Raw genomic sequence first — 18,922 nt, forward strand, 5'->3', positions numbered from 1 at the left:
AGGACTGGTTTACCAAGTCGGTCAGAGACGGACATGCAGAGAGTATGGTCGTCACCCACTAGTCTAGTAGTTGAGCAAAGATATTGCTCAGTTTAGCTTTTTTATGTATTTTCATTAATACATATTTATTTTACTGTTACGGTGTTATTCCTCGTCAATTATTCAAATATTAACACCACACAGTAAGTCACATAGTCATGAGAAACACAAACACACAAGTGATCACACAATTTTCTTAATATAGAGATTGTTTCTTTTTTCCAGGTACTCTTTTGGCTAGTGGTTCAGATGATTTGAATATAGTATTATGGAATTGGGTGCGTAGTCGTCCTGCTCTCGTATTTGACAGTGGTCATCGTAGCAACATCTTCCAGGTGAGTAATTTCTCTACTCTTATGGACTTATGAATCAATTGATAAGGCTAACATGAATTAAACAGAGCTCCAAAAAAGACGTCCGGACCCAACTAGCTCAGCTGCCAAAGAGTAGGATTATGTTATCTTCTTCACAACTTCTCACCTCAAACTTCCTGTCCGTAACGTCATATTCTAACATGTAACTTTAATCTTAAGCTTCTAACGGAATTTTTCACTTTTCTACTTAATTTAACCTTCTGTAGAAAATAATGTTTGCAGCATTATTTTTACACACCAACATTTAATATTCCAGCAACACATCCACCTCTCAATTTTCATTCCTATTTACTGGCCTTCGCATGACAGACTTGAATACAAGATCGATTTTTAACAGCACCTACATTTGCATAATTGCCTTATTCTTGTATTTGAAGGGTTCCAGGTTTGCAAGCTACTGCTTCCTTACAGTGGGCACATGCCAACTGTGGCCGCTTATATTTCTATGATTCTCCACACTGTTAACGCACTAAGTTTTAATAATTATTTCAGCATCCCTTTACATAACCATGTCTAACTAAGTGCATCAATTGTATTACAACCAAACTCACCATCCAGTCGTCCTGGGTATGACCTTAAAAGACATCCAGTGATGGGACCCCATTTGGGGGCTGTGGGTAATGTAGAGTTGACCCTTGGTTACCCTTCCTCCCAGGTCCACTTACTCCAGAGTGGTCATACCTGTTTGGGCATTTGGTGCTACCAGATCAGGCTGTCTGAAGATACTGGACTTTTGAACAAAAATGCACCAAGCATTGATGTTATTGTTTTATTTTCCCCTTTGCAAAACTCAATCATGTTCTGCAAAGTCAAAAACAAAAACATTTTTTCTTTACAAAACAACCAAACACCATGATTAAATATTGAAAGATATAAAGAACTTGAAGCATAAAAACTTCTTTCCAAAATTACTCAATTTGTCATCAAATAAACCCAAAATGATTGATATATCGTAAAACAACGGCTAACCAGCCAAATCACGATCCAGCTTTTTAACAATTTTTACTGAGTATACCCAGTCTTTTATTTATATAATCAAACAACAAAAATAGAACATTTATTTTTTTATATAAATAGCCTCATATTAAAGAACAAAGTCTTTCTGGCCATATTGTCAAGTTTCCTAAAGTTAAGGGCATTAGACATATTGAAAATTAAAAAAAAAGAAAAAATAGTTTTAGTTTTTTTTTGGGGGGGGGGATTACTTACCCGTCTGAAGAAACTCTTTCAATTTTTGTGGTGTTCCCTGGAGCCTGAATGATGAATCTCCCTAAATTTCCAGTATTCTCATGAACTACTATTACTAGCTTAGTGTTTTTTGTATAATCCGTTCATTATTGAGTCCTTTCTGATGTCGAGTTGTAGCTTCCCTGAAATTAGAGTGACAATAAATCTCCAAGATTTCAGTACTGTATGCAGTATTGTATCAAAGTTTGGACGATGCTGGCCTTACTTAATTGTTCAGACCCTCTTTAGTTACTGGCTGTGATACCAACCAATGTGGGGGTAGATTATATTATTTTTTTCTGCCTATCCACTCGCAAGTGAAAATATATGCTGTAGAATTTGTAAAGATTAAGATTTCCACAAACATCCACCCAACAGATCTCCCACTAAAAAAGAAAATCATGAAGAACATTTTTAAATAAACATAAACCATATAAACTGCACACAGACTACTCTTCATTGTGTCATTTTGTCATGAAAAGATATACTTAATTATCTACAAAAATGTGAGGGGTGTACTCACTTTTGTGATAACCTAACTTTAATTTATGTTTACTAAAGTAGAATCCACACTAGAGCACTGTAATGTTTTATATTTTTTTTTTTTTTGAGGGGCAGGGGTATCAACTAACTTGTGATACATGTTATATGTATGTATTATATAAATAACCTAACTTTAAGTAGTTGGTACAAAATGAAATATAAATGATACAAAAACTGTGGATTTATAAACGGAAAAATTATAATTTTGTTTACATCCAAATTTTATCAAAATAATCCCAAAAGAAATAAACAAGATATCACAAGTTAAAATTAAAGAGAATTTTACTAATAAAAAGTTCTATCAATTGACCTTGTTACATTTCAGTTTGAAATAGCATTTTCTTTGGTCTGTCATGCTTAAGTTTGTAATGGCATTTTTTGTTGATCTGTCACACTTGAATCAACATTTTCTTTAACTAAATACAAATCGAATGGATGCATCATAAATCATTCGTTGGCATCTATGCTGATGACACGACCATCTACGGCCACACATCAAAGGCCGTAAATGACAAAGTTCTCTCTAATTCTCTCTCCTCTGATTTTGAGCGCATGGTACAATGGGGGAAGAGGTGGCTGGTCACTTTTAATGCATCCAAAACCAAGCTTCTATCTTTACATCATAAACGCTCTGATCCCCGTCTGGCATCAATTGAAATTGGGGAGGCTCCATGTTTTGACAAGCTTCTGGGTTTGACCTTTACTCCTGATCTGAAATGGAACATGTATATCAAATCTGTTGCCAGGGATGGTGGGATCTTTCTACCGTCGCTCCAGAAGATATCTCACTACTAATGCAATTCTCTATCTGTATAAAAGCCAAGTATGTCCAAGGATGGAGTACTGCTGCCACATCTGGGCAGGAGCTGCTAAAACAGCCTATCCTGCCTTGACAGAGTACAAAATAGACTTCGTGGTTTAGTGGGGGTGCCCTTTTCTCTTCCCTGCAACCTCTCTCCCACAGAAGAGACATTGCGAACCTGTCTTTGTTTTATCGTTATTTCCATGGCAGGTGCTCATCTGAGCTCCAATCCCTCGTCCCCCCCCCCTCGCCAATCTTTCACGAGAAACACCCGTCTGGCTGAAACTACTGTCGATAATTTTCCCCACTCTTTATCTGTGCCCAAGTCCAAACGTAGATTCCATGAGCAAAGCTTCTTTCTTAGAACTGCACGCCAGTGGAACTCTCTGCCGCTTGCCTGTTTCCCACCTGACTACAACTTGGACATCTTCAAGTCCAACATAAACAAACTCCTGACAAACCGCCCCCTTAAGTAAGACACTCTATCAAAACCCCCAATACTAATGGTTACTACAATATTATCTCATTGATTACTTCACACGCAATAACCCTTATCCCTGAGTGGCCTTCGGGCCTTGATAAGTGGTGACACCCCATGTAAAAAAAAAAAAATCTTAAAAATGTTTTTCTTTTTTTGAAAATTTATTAATCAAAATTTGTCTCTTTTACAAATTATTTTCTTCCTCATCTTTCGTAAATTATCAGTATTTTTGACTGAGTTTTTTTTTTCTTTTCTTTTATTTCACCAGGCCAAATTCATGCCATTTAGTGGTGACTGCCATGTGGTCAGTTGTGCACGTGATGGCCAGGTACGCTTAGCTGAACTTTCTCTGACTGGAGTCTGCAAAGGTACAAAAAAACTGGCACAGCACAAAGGAGCAGCCCACAAGGTAAATAATATTCGTAGGTGTTTTATGAATGCGAAGATGAATTATTAAAGATAATTGAAGGAATTCAGGTGATTGTATGGATTGATGATCTTTTATACCAACACAGTTCAGGTGAAAACATTATTACCTACTTACATGTCATGTTAAAATTAGTATTAATTTCAAAATTTACAAACAAAAAAAAAAAAATGTAAACATTTTTGTAAAAAAATTTACAAAATGTGATTGAGTAGAAAAAAAATTACAATTAAAAACGAAAGAAAAAAATTTATCAGATTATCATGTTTTAATGTAGAAGAGTTGTGCAACCAATTCAGTATGACAAACTGACTTATCTCCCTTGCCTTAAATTAAATGTCTGCCATTTTTAAACACAAAATATCAGAATGTAATTGTAAATGTATTTTGTTAAGAATACATTTAACTCATCTACTGGATCATTTTTATAAATTTTTGTAATTTATACTAATTTCAATGACACATGAGAATGTAATGTTTTCACCTGAAATGCGTCGATTTAAAAGCCCACTAATCTACACACTCAACAAAATTCATCACTAAAATATGTTTGTTCAAGCTGTATATTTTTCAGGATTATTTACAAAAAAATTCTTCCAAATTGGAATAAAATTTGAAAGTTTTCAGGGTTTTTATTTTTTTATTTTTTTTATTTTAATTAAAATCCTCGGTTGTTGTCCAGAATCCCCCCTATATTAATACAAAAAAAAAAAAATGAAAGAAAAATCTGTATGATGTACATACCTGTGATGAAATTAAAATATCATCTTCCAAAAATCATGTAAATTGAACAAGCATTTTTATTTTTAAATAAGAAAATCAAATTATTTTGAGTAACAGAAGAGCAGTCATTTTGTCCACCATTTTGAAAACCATCTAAAAAAGAAAGGGGGGGGGGGATAACTCAATCAATTCAAACATGAAATTTATATCTTAATACCTACAAATTTTCATTAATCACTTGAAGATTTATTTGTTTATAAAAATAAAACTAATTGGTTAATTTACATAGTTTTTGGAATATGATACTTTAGTTTTGTCACAGGTACATTTGATACTGTGGTTGACCTGCAGCTATTAAAGAAGGAAGTAGGAAAATAAAGTAGGAAATAGATTTATCAATAGACAATGAATAGAAATTTGTTCTTAATATAGACAGACAGGTAAGGGTAGATTTAAATTTGGGTATGACAAATGACTATAACAAAATAATTGAACAATAGAGATATTTAGTTTTATAATGCTTGGGAGTGCCATGAGGTGCGACAGCCAATGAGATTTTAACAATAGAAACGTTTTATGGACAACAAAAGCCAGCTTATGATTGACTGACGATAGTGTGAATCTGACTTTTCACAACAGAGTTGAGAATACAGCTGGACTTTGACTATAGTTGGAAAAAGATCATGGTTTGAGCCAAGTCGGAAAATCTATAGGAGATTGAGATGAAGTGGCAGTAATAGATGTATGCAACCTCGACAGAACGTAGATGTGAATCATAGCATGTAGACTCATACGCCAGAGTCCAACCGACAGATATGTAAAGCATCAGAGTCTGTGTTTTTCTTGTGTTGTTTTGTTTTATTTTTCTACTTGTGGATCCATGTATCCCCATTGATAGTTGCCAGTGTGAAAAAGACAACACAGCCAGGACAAGAATGATGAAAGATGGAGAACAAAGCCATGGCACACAACGTTTGGGGTCAGCAACTTGTCGGTGGGGCTACCTGATGTCGTACATACATCATACAGAATTTTCTTTATTTTTGCTTTTAATATACAAGGGAATTCTCTACAAGAACCAAAACCTCTTTTTATATATAGATCAGTCTCCCCAGCCAGATCTATAGCAACCCATTTCAAAGAAAATTGATGTAAAACTTGCTCAAGTGATTATCTTGCTTTTGCATGTCTACGGTTTATAATCATGAAGATTCATGTTTTGCAAGAGTTTGACATCATAATCGGTCCAACAAGGGAAGTGTACGCAGTATCATGTATAGAAGCGAAACCTAGCCAGTAAGGGTTGAGGACATGTGTTGCATAGAGGATACAATGGATAGATCTGATGACCTCAAAGGAAGATTAAATCTTGATTTTTTTTTTTTTTTTTTTTTTTTTTTTTTTACTTCAGTAAGTTTTAAGAGATCAAGGGGCTCCTTCCTGGAGCTAACACTTGATTCCGTTATGATTTAAATTTATATCCGAGGGCTCTTTTAAGAATAGATGCTGTTCCCTTTATGGCTGCTATCTGTATTTCATTACAGCTTGGTCTACCAAGGATTGCTTCTAAGTATTTATGAAGATTCTTTTTTATTAAGCTAGTTAACCGGTATAATGTTTATTTCTTTCAGAGACCATGTCGTTTTTAGATCATTTTTTAGGTCCTGATATTTCGTTATCTTTTCCCGTTCAGCTCTGTTAAGGCCGAAATCATTTGGGACTGTGACATCAACAATGAGTGCAGTTCTTTCAGGTTTGTTCCATATAACAATATCTGGTTTGATGGCCTTGTCTTTTATGTATCTGCCTGCCTGTATGTCTTTGTCATAGAACACGGTCACATTTCTGTTTGATGTTATTGGTGGTGGTTCATGTTCCCAAATGTTCGGCGATCTGTGTCAAGTTGCATCTCTCCACAGATCTTCCAATGGAGGTACTTGCATACTTTGTTGTGACTAGCAGTGTAATGGCCATCTGCCAATAAGATTGGGCATGCAGACATTAGATGGCTTATAGGGAAGTGTGCGTAAATCAAGTGAGTTTGCTAGTATGGTCACATTGAGAGAAGGGATCAGATTTCCTTGGTTGAATGTAGAACAGTTGAGATATGTATAGCAACCTAATTTCAAATAGCTGATACAAAATAAAATATAAATGACACAAAAAATTGTAGATTTATAAACAAAAGTTTTAATTTTGTTTATATCCAAATTTTATCAAAGTAAATCCAAAGGAAATAAACAAGTTAAAATTAAAGAGAATTTCACTAATAAAATGTTCTGTCAATTGATCTGTTATGCTTAAGTTTGTAATAGCATTTTCTTTGGCCTGTCATGCGTAAGTTTGTCATAGCATTTTTTTGTTGATCTGTCACACTTGAATCAACATTTTCTTTTACTGAACACAGATCGAATGGATGCATCTTAAAAATGTTTTTATTTCTTTTGAAAATTTATTAATCAAAATTTGTCTCTTTTACAAATTATTTTCTTCCTCATCTTCCGTAAATTATCAGTATTTTTAACAGAGTTTTTTGTTTTTTAAAAAGACCCAGCCAAAGATAAGTTAGTTCAGAAGAATTATTTCACAGGAGAAGGTCAAAGAAAACGTGTGAGGAAGTGATAATGATGGACTTGAGAGAAAGCGGAATAAAGACTTTACCAGAAGTAGATTAGCATGAAAATCATTGTATGAAAGCCGTCCAACACATGCCAGCATGTTAAACCGAATGTTATGATGTTAATGTAATTTTCTATGGTCTCTACTAGGAATGAAGCTTAACATACCATGTTCTAACTAATGCAATAATTTCTTCTCTTACCTAGGAAACGTTGTTAGTCTCTCTCTGCTCATTATTTTTGTGGAAAGTGTTTGACTAAGCTTCAATATCTAGTTCCTTCTACTAAGGCATTAATAGCAAGAACTTGTCTTCCTACCATAACAGAAAAAAAAAACTTTCCTTCCTCTGTTCATCAAGTGGATTTTTTATGGACGGAGTCTCTTTATAAAGGCTTCCCGTCTGTGTAAAACATGTTACTGCAGGACTGTTTCCCTGTAGATTACATGGTTGTCTTCAAATTTGGTGGCAACATGATCGCAAGCATTAGGAGTAGACGAAGCAAGTTCAAGGAAACTTGTGTCATTACTAACCAGCAGAGCGTTACTGCTGTCAACAAGAGTCTATAAGGCATGTGTATGCAATGTGGTGATAGACAGTGAAGTTCTGAAATTTTGAGATGAGGATTGATTATCTGTGTTATTTGGATTCTTCTGACTACTGTTCTCATCTTGAGTGTTATTTTCACAACATTTCGATTGATGTAACTTTTGACCTTGTTCAGGTATATCTTGTCAAACTCGAATCTTTCTATCGAACTTTAAACCGCACGGAATTTCAAACGGAATCTTTTATTTAATTCATGGCAGTAGCATGCTCTTATTCCATCAGTACTCTATCTACTGCGCCACAAGTTTTTGCGGTAAAATTCTGTTGTTGAATGTTTAATCATCAGTGTAGGCGACACTCAAAAAATACAACTGCGAATTACTTAGGACCTCTACGCAATCATGGCTAACAGTAGATTTAATAAAAGGTTCCATTCGAATTTTTGGGCAGTTTCAAGTTTGACAAAGATTACAGCATTCGCTACTATAAACCTCAAGAAGGCCAGAGGTTATATCGCTTGAAGCGTTGTGAAAATAACATTCAAGATATAGACAGTAGTCGAAGAATTCAAATAATATGAATAGACAAGAACAGTTGATAACATACATCACGTTGCGTGTAAAAAAAAAAAAAAAAAAAATTCAATCTGTAATGTGAGCCTTAAAGACGGGCAGTTCTGATGACCTGAGAAGATTAAATCTTGACAGTATAGTGAAATGTGTGTAGATCATGTGACTCTGATGGTATTGTCACGTTAAAAGAAGATGAGTTTCTGGGTGAATAGATGTAAAACAGTTGAGGCAGCAGGGTTAGTTCACAGAGAAAGGGGAAGGAAAAACATGGGAATGATAAAAATGGATTAAAAGAAAGAAGGATAAATAAAAACCTGGCCAGAGATGAGTTAGTTTAGAAGTCGATTTATAAAAGCCGTCCAACACATGGCAGCATGTGAAACAGATGTTCAAGTGAATATGATGCTGATGATGATGCTGATGATGATTCCAATTTCTTTTCAGTTGGCTCTCGAGTTGGATTCTCCACACGTTTTTCTCAGTTGTGGGGAAGATGCAATGACCTTTGAGGTCGATCTAAGACAAGAAAAGCCCAACAAGTAAGTTGACAAAAACAGACCTATTTTTAAGTGACCTTCATTTTTATTTAGGCATTGATAATCGTTTTAATTTCCGAATTTTATTTACTAGTAATTAATATATTTAAAGACATAGAGATAACTTGAAGCATAAAAACTATTTTTTCAAAATTACTGGATTCGGCATTAAGTAACTCAAAGGGTTGATATGCCGTTAAACAACCAAACCAAACAATATAAACAAATATTTGAAAATATAAAGAACTTGAAGCATAAAAACTTTTCAAAATTACTGGATTCGGTATTTAATAACCAGAAAAGGGTTGATATGCCATAAAACAAAAACTACCATCGTACATATCTGGTTTGATCATCCGCACAAAGGTTTTAAACTTCCTATCTAGCAGGGCCTTTTATTATGTTACGCAGATGATACAACCATATATTGCAGCACTCTGAAGAGCATTGATGATAAGAATCTTTCTGATTGTCTTTCCTCTGATTTGGGGCATGTACAAAGATGGGGAGGCTGGTTTCTTTTAATATCTCTAAAGCCAACCTTCTATCCTTTCACCACCAGCGCTTGGATTCATATGGCCCTGATTGAAATGAATGGTTCTATCCTTGAGGAAGCGCTCTGCTTTAATTAGCTCATGAGACTGATTTTCACTGCAGACCTAAAATAGAAGTCATACATCAGATCCATTGCTAAAGTAGCTAAAAAAAAAATGGTTAGCAAATTCTATCATTCAAGAAAGTAATTGACTCTTGCTACAATCCTTTATCTATAGAAGAGTCATATATGTCTAAAGATGGGGTACTGTTATCACTACTGGGGAGGCACAGCTCATAGCACTCTTTCCTGTATTGATAGAGTACAAAATCAACTACACAATCTAGTGAGAGATGATCTCTTTTCTCCTCTACTACCCTATTTCTCACAAGACATTACTAGTCTTTCTCTACTCCATCATTTTCATGATATATGCTCAACCGAGTTCCCATCTATGCCCCCCCTCACTGTAAAATATTTATAATGGAAACTCTTCTAGCTACCACCACTGTAAATAATTTTCCATTTTTTTTTTTTTTACTCTGTGTACCTAAAACTAAATTCCACTTCCATAAACAAAATTTTGATTCCAAGATTTATTTTTATGGAATACAATACCATGTGTTTGTTTCCCATTTGACTACAACATGGTCATATTTAAGTTGAATTAAAAAGTGGATCTTAGATTTACTTTCAGCAGCAATGTAACTATCACTTCCCTTATTTTGTCCTTTAGTCCTCACATTCCATGAGCGATGTTTCTGACAAAGAAGAATTGCTGTTTTCTGGATCAGAATCTATTCATCTAACACTTATCGTTGGCAAGTTTTTGACCTTCAACTAGTATTTTTGTTTGTTTTTTTTGTTTTTGCTCCTTACATCAAGTGGCTTCATGCCTTGCCTGGAGCGATTTCCATAAAAAAAGAAAAACATTCTAGTTGGGTCATTCACTTAATCAAATTATCACCATTTTACATCTTTCCAATCTTCTCGGGTTTTCATCACCAACGGACAATCTCATTGACTTATCCTCAAGTGGCTTTTGGGCCTTGATTAGTGTTGATCTATTTGTAAAAATGAAAAGGTATCCCTGATAACTGAAATCTAATTTAAGTCATATGATTAAACTAACTAATCGTAACCTACTCTTATATTGGGGCACTACTGACTCCAAACTTTATTGATTGTACCTAATTAATCTTTTTACAATTTGGCAAATCCTATTGAACTTCTAAAGTGTACTGATACTAAGTAATATGTAACCCTTGTTTTCCCATTGCAGTTTTTTATTCTTTTTTTTTTTTTTTTTTTTTTTTTTTGTCTTATTTCAGATTAGTGGCAACCAAAGAAAATGACAAGAAAGTGCCTCTTTATTCCATCCACTCCAACCCTGTCAATTCTTTTGAGTTTTGTGTTGGTGGTAGAGATCATTACCTCAGGCAAGTCATTCATATCTCTCCCTCCCTCTCTCCCTCCCTCCTTCCCTCCCTTCCCCCCTCCCTGTAAAATTAAACAATTTTAATAAAGTTAAAAAAATTCTTTAAGCGCTTTTTTCCCTATCTTTTAAAATTATAAAAAAAAGTTTACTTTCCTGGTTATTAGCCATTCTGTTTTATCTTTTAAAGTTTTTTTTTTTATTATAGAATTTGCAGGATAATCTGAGAGTTGCAATGATAATGCTTCTGTTATACTCGCATCCCATGCATTGTTATTTAACCAAATACAAAGAACTATTTTTTTTTAGTATTTAATTTAATTCAAACTTGTTGAAAAAAGTAAATTTATTAAATATTTAATACATAAAATTATTAATATTAAATAATATTAATATTAAATATTTAATACATGAAAATGTAAAAACAAAGGAAGAATAAAAGAAAATCAAAACTCAACAGGAATGTTTTACTTTTTTTTTTTTTTTTTTTCTTATCAGGATTTATGACAAGAGAAAGATTGCAGATGTAAGTAATTTTTTTGTTTGTTTTTCCAACATAAAATGCAGCATCCACTTGATACCGAACATATATCTAAAAGTAAATCTCTCCTAATTTGGTCCTGTATATTACCTTAAAAGTCATTCAATGGTGTGGCCTCATTTCTGCTTCCCTACGGCTTATATTTCTATCCATCTCCATGCTGCTACCACACCGAGTCATAATTATTTCAGCATTTCTTTACATAACCATGTCTGCAGCTAAATGCATCAATTGTATTGAGAAATAAGTGTTTCTGATTGGTTGAGCTAGGTCATGTGTTAGGAGAAGGAGTTTGTTTGAAAAAGTTAGATTTAAATAACAGTTAATATTAGGCAGTTTAACTAGGCATAGATCCAAAGGATCTGTCATCATAACCACTGCAGAAGGGAAATGTTGGCGAACAATTTCTAGGAGTCAATTCTACAACAAGAACTCGTCTGTAATAGTATCATCAATGTATCTCGTTAAAAAAAAAAAAAAAAAAGGTGTAAGATTTAACTATTTAAATGACATTGTTGATTCAGGAAAAACAGAAGACAAAAATAGACTAAAAGGAGTAGAAAGTGGGCCTTAGGTTTCTTTTCAGCAACCTTGTAACTCCTGCTTCCCTTATTTTTTGTCCTTTTAGTCCTCGCATGCCATGAGCAATGTTTCTAACGAAGGAAGAAGAATTGCTATTTTCTTAGTCAGTCTATCCATCCAACACTTATTGTTGGTTAGTTTTTAGCGTTGAAGTAGTATTTTTTTATATTTTTATTTTAGCTCCTTACATGAAATGGCTTCATGCTTTGTCTGGAGTGATTTTCATTAAAAAAAAAATATCATGTGTCTTCTATAGACACACAAATGGCTTAAAGGGAAATTTCTTAGCAGTGGTGGCAGCTAGATGTATTCTTGCTGTGAATGTTTCACAGGGATGAACCAGAGATTGAAGCTCAGCCGAGCACTTATGGAAATAACAATGGAGTAGAGAAAGACTAGCAACATCTCTTCTGTGAAAAAAAAAAAAAAGGTGGGGACTGTATGGAATAAAAATAAAGATAATCTCTCACTAGATTGTGGAGTCAATTTTGTATTCTATCAAGATAGAAAAAAGTGCTCTAATTGGCACCTCATCTGATATGGCAGCAATACTCCATCTTACGATGTATCTGACTCTCGTATAGGTTGAGGATTGCATCAAGAGTCAGTTGCTTTCTGAAGCAGTAGAATGAGCTAACCATTTATCCAACAATATCGTTTGTAGCACATTTGATGCAAGTCCTCCATTTCAAGTCGCGAGTGTAAGTCTGTTTTATAAGCTTTTCAAAAGGAGAAGTTTCTCAAGGAGCAAGCCATTGGTTTCAACGGAGGCAAGTAAAGGATCTAAGCATTAGTGGTGAAAGGAGAGAAGTTTTAATATAATAATTATGCAATCCACTTCTTAGAAAAATGGAGGATATAGTCTAACGATAATTTAGTTAAAATTCAGCGTTATTGTTGATCGCACTGATTGCAATTATGATTGCTTCATCGCAGAAGTGGAAAAACAGGAAAGTCAGCCTTGATATGCACATCACATATTGCAGTTTCATTAGATCCTATTTAAACTAATCTTCTTGACTTGATCACGTGTCCAAGACTCTTTGCCTACAATTCCTTCTGTCGTTCATCTGTCTACTGCGAAGACTTCCACTCTCATGGATTCCCACGTGACATGTTCTGACCTTTCGTGTACAGTACATCCTGTCTAAGCGTTCATATGTACTAACCATTGTATCTACTAACCAAACTACCCACTCCAATATTTAATACATGAAAATATTGTCATAGTTTTATAGAAAAAAAATCTAGCTACAATTAAAACAAAATAAAAAAAATAAAAAATTTTATTTTTAAATCAATTTTAAATGTCAAAACTGAAAAAAAAAAAAACAGGCTGTATATTTATATTTAGCTGTTTAGTGTTTAATTCACATAAGTTCTAATCTTTGTCTTTTACAGAATATCAATGGCGGGGTTCTAAAAAAGTTCTGCCCTCATCATTTGGTAAGTAACTATATTTTCAATATTAAATGCTAAAAAGCTTTACAATTATTTTTTTAAAAAAGATTTTTCTTTTTTTAATTTGTGACTTTTCTCTTTACTTAGAATCTCAAAAAAACAATTCATTTAATTGTAAATATAAAAATGTGCATTTATCAAATATGCAAGAAACACATGCACAGAAATTCAATATGTTGTCTGATAGTTTTATTAATACAGAAAAAAATTATTTTATAATAATGATCATACCTAATTTTTTTTATTAGATTGACAGCAGCATAAAAGCCAACGTAACATGTGCCTGCTACAATTATAATGGAACTGGTAAGTTGCAATTTTTAGTTTTCTTATTGAGAGAGAAAAGAACAAACTATATTTTTCAACATTTTTCGATCCTCCATTCATTATTATTTGATTAAATGGCTTCTTTTTTGTTATTGTAGCAAAATTCGAAAATTGAAATACCGAATTTCAAGTGAAACCAATGATATCTACTGAATTGTCATGTCACAGTAATGAGAATATTAAAAAATTACAAAAAAACAATAAGGTAGATAATTATTAATGCAAACAGCTTTCGAAAACAATTAGTGAAATTAAATTTTGCTAAATTGGCCAAAGATTTTCATTATTCAGAAAATATTTACCTCCCTTTTGTTACAATTAGAACTCTCCGGTTTCTTTTTTTTTTTTTTTTTTTTTTTTTTTTGCAAAACTCAGTTTTCGCTAATTGTCCTCAAAAACTATTTTCGTTAATAATTAATTTTCTACTATATCGTTTTTCATAATTTTTGAATATGTTCATTGCTGTGACATGACAAGCCAGTAGATACTATTGGTTTCACTTGAAATTAAATATTTGAATTTTTGAATTTTGCTACAATAACGAAGAAGAACCATAAAATGACACTGACTTATCTCCCTTTGCTTTATGTGTATTTCTTCTCTTATCAATGGTGGATCAGTAAAATCGGAGTATGGAGGACTGTTGTCACATTTGGGCTGGTGCATCTGCTATTTGTCTCACTCCTGGATAGGGTGCAAAAGAGTCACCAACTTGATAGGTCCTGAACTGTCATCCAGGCTTCAGCTTTTGTCCCATCGACGAAATGTTGCATCCCTCTGCCTGGTAAATGCTCTGACAAACTGCAAGCACTTGTACCCTCTCAACGTAAATACCCCCGACAAACCCGACAAGCAGCTAAATCCCACCCCCTACACAGTAGAGATCTCTAGGTGTAAGAAAGCCTTCTACTCCAATAGTTTCGGCCCCAGAACTGCTAGACTTTGAAACTTCCTTCCAGGATTCTGCTTTCCCAAGTGTACTGACATGCAGAAGTTCAAGTGCAATGTGAACAGACATCTTGCTGTTCATCTTCCTTCATAATATCCCTTCAAATTATGTCCTCGATAGTAGCCCACTACTTCAAAGTGGCACTGTGTCTTGTTTGGGGTGAAAATTGAATTTAAAAAACAAAAAAACAAAAAAAAACTGATCATTATTTTTAATTAAACTTCTCAATTTTACCTAATTTTGATGAAGATGCTTACTTTTTGCCCAATATGTATATTGAATTTTTACTTGGAATGCGATATTGATATAACAGAACCCGTGGAAATTCCACGATAGTTGAAAATTTTTAAAACCCATTATAAATAAAATGAATAAAAATATAATAAAACAAATAACGAATTTAAAACATTTTTTTTAGTAAATCTTTAACCTTTTAAAAGCTAAAAACAACTAATTTTTTAAATTTACATTTTTTTTTTTTTTTTTTTTTTTTTCAATGAAAATTCAAAACAACACTTTATTTTTAAATTAGTCTCCTCAACATTACTTTTTTTTTTTAATTATGAAATAAAATAGTCAATTTGAAACCGTAAACAAACAGCCATGTTTTTTAATTTTTGGAGAAGAAATGTTTTTAATGATTTTTAACTGATAAAGAGCGGCTATAAAGGGAGGTAATTCGTTTCTCATTAATTAACGTTTTCGATGATGATGATAGTTTTTTGTGATGTTGGACAAATAAATTAATATTTAGATAATTGCAAAGAAAAAAATGAACGTAGGATGTAACTATTTATTTTTCATGTTAGGAGTTTTTAAGAATGAAAGATTTAAATTCTGATAATCTTATTGATTGCTTTGCAGAGGTTTTGGGTACATACAATGATGAGGATATTTATCTTTTCAACAACTTGCACTCAGATGAAGCAGACTATATTCACCGTTACCAAGGACACCGTAATAATGCCACAGGTAGGTTTGGGAAATAAATTATATTGGACGTACATTTCACATCTTTTCTGTTGAGAATTTGATTTTTCAAAAATTTTGTACCATAAAATTAAAATGCTTAGTATTAAATTTTAACGTTTTGATTGCACGCGTGTTGGTAATATATATATTCAACTATTCAATTCTTATCGTAGCTACTACAGACGTATCAAAAATAAAGGATAATAGAGTAATAGTTTATTATAGCCGAGGGCAACCTGAAAGCTTCCTTTTCATTAATTGCTACACCAAGGTGTAGAAGAGGGTGTTACTTCATCCTTAGGATTACTGCTCCACTTGTTCTTGATACTCCCCTTATAATACTGAGTGTTTAGTAAGGGAGCATTAAGTACCATTTCTTTTTTTTTTTTTTCTTTTTTTTTTTTTTTTTTTTTTTTTTAAGTCTCTGGTTATGACTTAACCAAGGATTGAACGCTGATCTCCCAACTTATTAGCAAACATACTTACTTACCATTATGCCAAATGGGATTGTCAATTTAAGAACGCAAAAAAAAAAAGTGTTCAGAAAAAATGAGTCCAAGGAGTCAAAAAAGCTAGTTGTTTAGTATGTAAGAAAAATATTGAGTTTAAAAAGGAAAAGAATTGCCCTTTTTAACTCTCAATCTGTTCATCTAATTAGGTTTTATCTTTGAGTGTTTTTGACATAAGTGTTGATTCATTAGTAAAAAAAAAAATAAATAAATAACAGTTGATGCGATTCTGAAATAAATTAAGAAGTTAGTGACGAATGCTGGTGCTCATATTGAATTCTAAATAAAGGTTCACAGAGAAAGCAACACAGAAGTTCTAAGCAACAAGTGCAACAAAAATAATGCACGTTTTATTCATTTTAAAGAATGAACAGAAGACAATATGCATTGTATGGTGTAAAAATAAAAATAACATGTCTTCAGTTGGATCTTCTTTACACGAACATGAAGACCATGTTTTGTCTATTCAAAGTTGGGCACTAAAAATTAAAATTTCATTTTGAATTTCACCCAGATGTTGGGCATGAGAGTACCATAAATTTTGTAATCCTATCAACATCTCGTACTAGGACAAAAAAGTCTGGCCCTTACAATATCATTAAAAATGCAAGTCTATATGAATGAGAGATGTCTGTCCGCATACAAACTATTAGTCTATTTAAAATTTTGTAAAAATTATGAAATTTGGGTAAGAATACGATTTTAATCAGATTAAAAATAAAAATCATACAAAATGATTGAATTTTGTTTAAATTTTGAGGAAATTGATTATTTTGAAACCCTTAAATTTAAAAAAATAATTTTGTTAATCATTTCAATCATATCATTTCAATCATTTAATGTTTTTAATTGATTGGAAATATTTAGTGTTGACTCTTCCTTACTCTCCAAAAATTAAGGGTTTTTTTTTCATTGTGAACTTGTTCTGGGACAGTTGTTTCAGCTTGAAATGGCTTTTTAATAATAAAAAGTCACCGCTGCAAGAGAAGATAGAGAAATAATTCTGTTTGACTAAGAGATTCATTTTTTTTTTAATTCTTAAATTTAATTTTTTTTTTTTTTTTGGAACACTTAAACCAACACAACTTAGAGAAATTTTACTTTTTAATAAATAAATAAAAGAGTAAAAACTGCAAAAATAAAAATGTGACAATAGTTGCAAAGAAATTGAGATTTTTATTTTAAGTGTTGTGGTCCTTTAAATTAGAAAAAAAAAAAAAATTTTAATGTTAAAGGCCTTAATCTTTCTCGTTTTATTAATGTTATAAACTTTGTTAAATTAAAAAAAAATAAAAACCAAACATTGCTGCGGTTTTTAACGAAGTTATCTGACTCTAGATTAAATTAGTATTCGGATTAATTACAGGGTGGCCCAAAAAACGGGCCCTGTATTCTTTTTTTTATTTTGTACTACTTTGTTTACTATTTGACTTTTTTTTTTTTTCCTTTCCAGTAAAAGGTGTCAACTTTTATGGCCCCAAAAGTGAATTCATTGTCAGTGGAAGTGACTGTGGTCACATCTTCCTGTGGGACAAAAAAACAGAATCCATCGTCCAGTTTATGAAAGGAGATGATGGTGGTGTGGTAAGTAAAAACAGTTTCAGTGTCTCCCTTTTTGTCTAACTTTCTTTTTGTCTTCCTTTTTGTCTAACTTTCTTTTTTTTTTCTTTTTTTTTTTTTTTGACTCCTTTTTTGTCTAACTGCCCTTGTGGGGCAGTTAGACAAAGTCGTGAGGAAAATCCAGTTCTCCTAAAAGGGTCACTCTAACTTGGTGTTACATGCACCTATGTTGGGGATATTAAACACACAACAAATATAAAAAAACTAAAAACTCTAGTTACAAAAAATAAGAAATATTTCTTGTACAAAACAATGTTTTTATTTCAAAGATCGAGTAAAAGAATATTGAAATAATATTTATTATTTGGTCAGAGAGAAAAACAAATATTTTCTTACCAAAAGTCCAGTTTTTCTTCAAGGGATGCAGGTAATTGATTCTTTTAAATAGGTTTCTTTCGGCTGGAGGATTATCTTAGGAATTTTGCCAAAGTCAGCAGTAGTTAGCGACTGACAACTCAACTTGCTGGTTATCTTCTTTACTAACTTAACTGCATAATTGAAAAGTTTATGCAAACAGCATTCTTTCATAGTTTTAATGGATGGAAGATTCCAGAATCACTCAAAATATCACGCTTTAATATTCCACATTTTAGTACATTCCAGAATCTCTCCGAATAGAATACCTTAACATTCCATATTTTAGAATGTTTCAGAATCTTTTCAAATGAAATACTTTAATATTACGTATCGTAAAACATTTTAGAATCTCTTCAAAAAGAACATGCTTACATTCTATGATAAGGTAATATTTTTAATAGTAATAATTATACATTTTTTATATTTAAGAAATTGGAATATCTTAATACTTTTATAAGGAAAATGTCCTCCCATGACACTTGGGAAGAATAATAATAAGATGACTATATAATAATTTTCCTTTTATTTCTTATTGTTTCATTTTCAACTGTGTTTTATGGTCTATTGATTGTCGATGAAACAAAAAAAAGCAAAAAAAAAAGGGGGGGGGTAAAAAGAAATCATTTGACAATAATTCAAACTTGCAAGATTTATGTTTATAATGTCTACAAATTCCTATTAATGCAAGTGAACGTGTATTCAATTGAAAATTTCTAGGTAAAAGCAAGAAGAGGAACAAGTATA

General features: G+C 32.6%; 1 protein-coding gene across 2 annotated transcripts in view; it reads left to right on the forward strand.

Moving 5' to 3' along the window:
• LOC145248810 (DDB1- and CUL4-associated factor 8-like) overlaps window positions 1-18,922 on the forward strand; it is an 89,938-nt gene that overhangs the window by 60,638 nt on the left and 10,378 nt on the right. For both annotated transcript variants that reach the window (XM_080110462.1, XM_080110463.1), the window contains exons 3-11: window positions 265-374; window positions 3,735-3,875; window positions 8,799-8,893; window positions 10,757-10,864; window positions 11,359-11,386; window positions 13,385-13,429; window positions 13,693-13,750; window positions 15,585-15,692; window positions 17,655-17,785. In XM_080110462.1, coding sequence (XP_079966588.1) covers window positions 265-374; window positions 3,735-3,875; window positions 8,799-8,893; window positions 10,757-10,864; window positions 11,359-11,386; window positions 13,385-13,429; window positions 13,693-13,750; window positions 15,585-15,692; window positions 17,655-17,785 — 824 coding nt within the window. The remainder of the gene's footprint in view (window positions 1-264; window positions 375-3,734; window positions 3,876-8,798; window positions 8,894-10,756; window positions 10,865-11,358; window positions 11,387-13,384; window positions 13,430-13,692; window positions 13,751-15,584; window positions 15,693-17,654; window positions 17,786-18,922) is intronic.

Source organism: Euprymna scolopes, chromosome 27 (genome assembly GCF_053919585.1).
Source record: "Euprymna scolopes isolate OS-2025 chromosome 27, ASM5391958v1, whole genome shotgun sequence".
NCBI lineage: Eukaryota > Metazoa > Mollusca > Cephalopoda > Sepiida > Sepiolidae > Euprymna > Euprymna scolopes.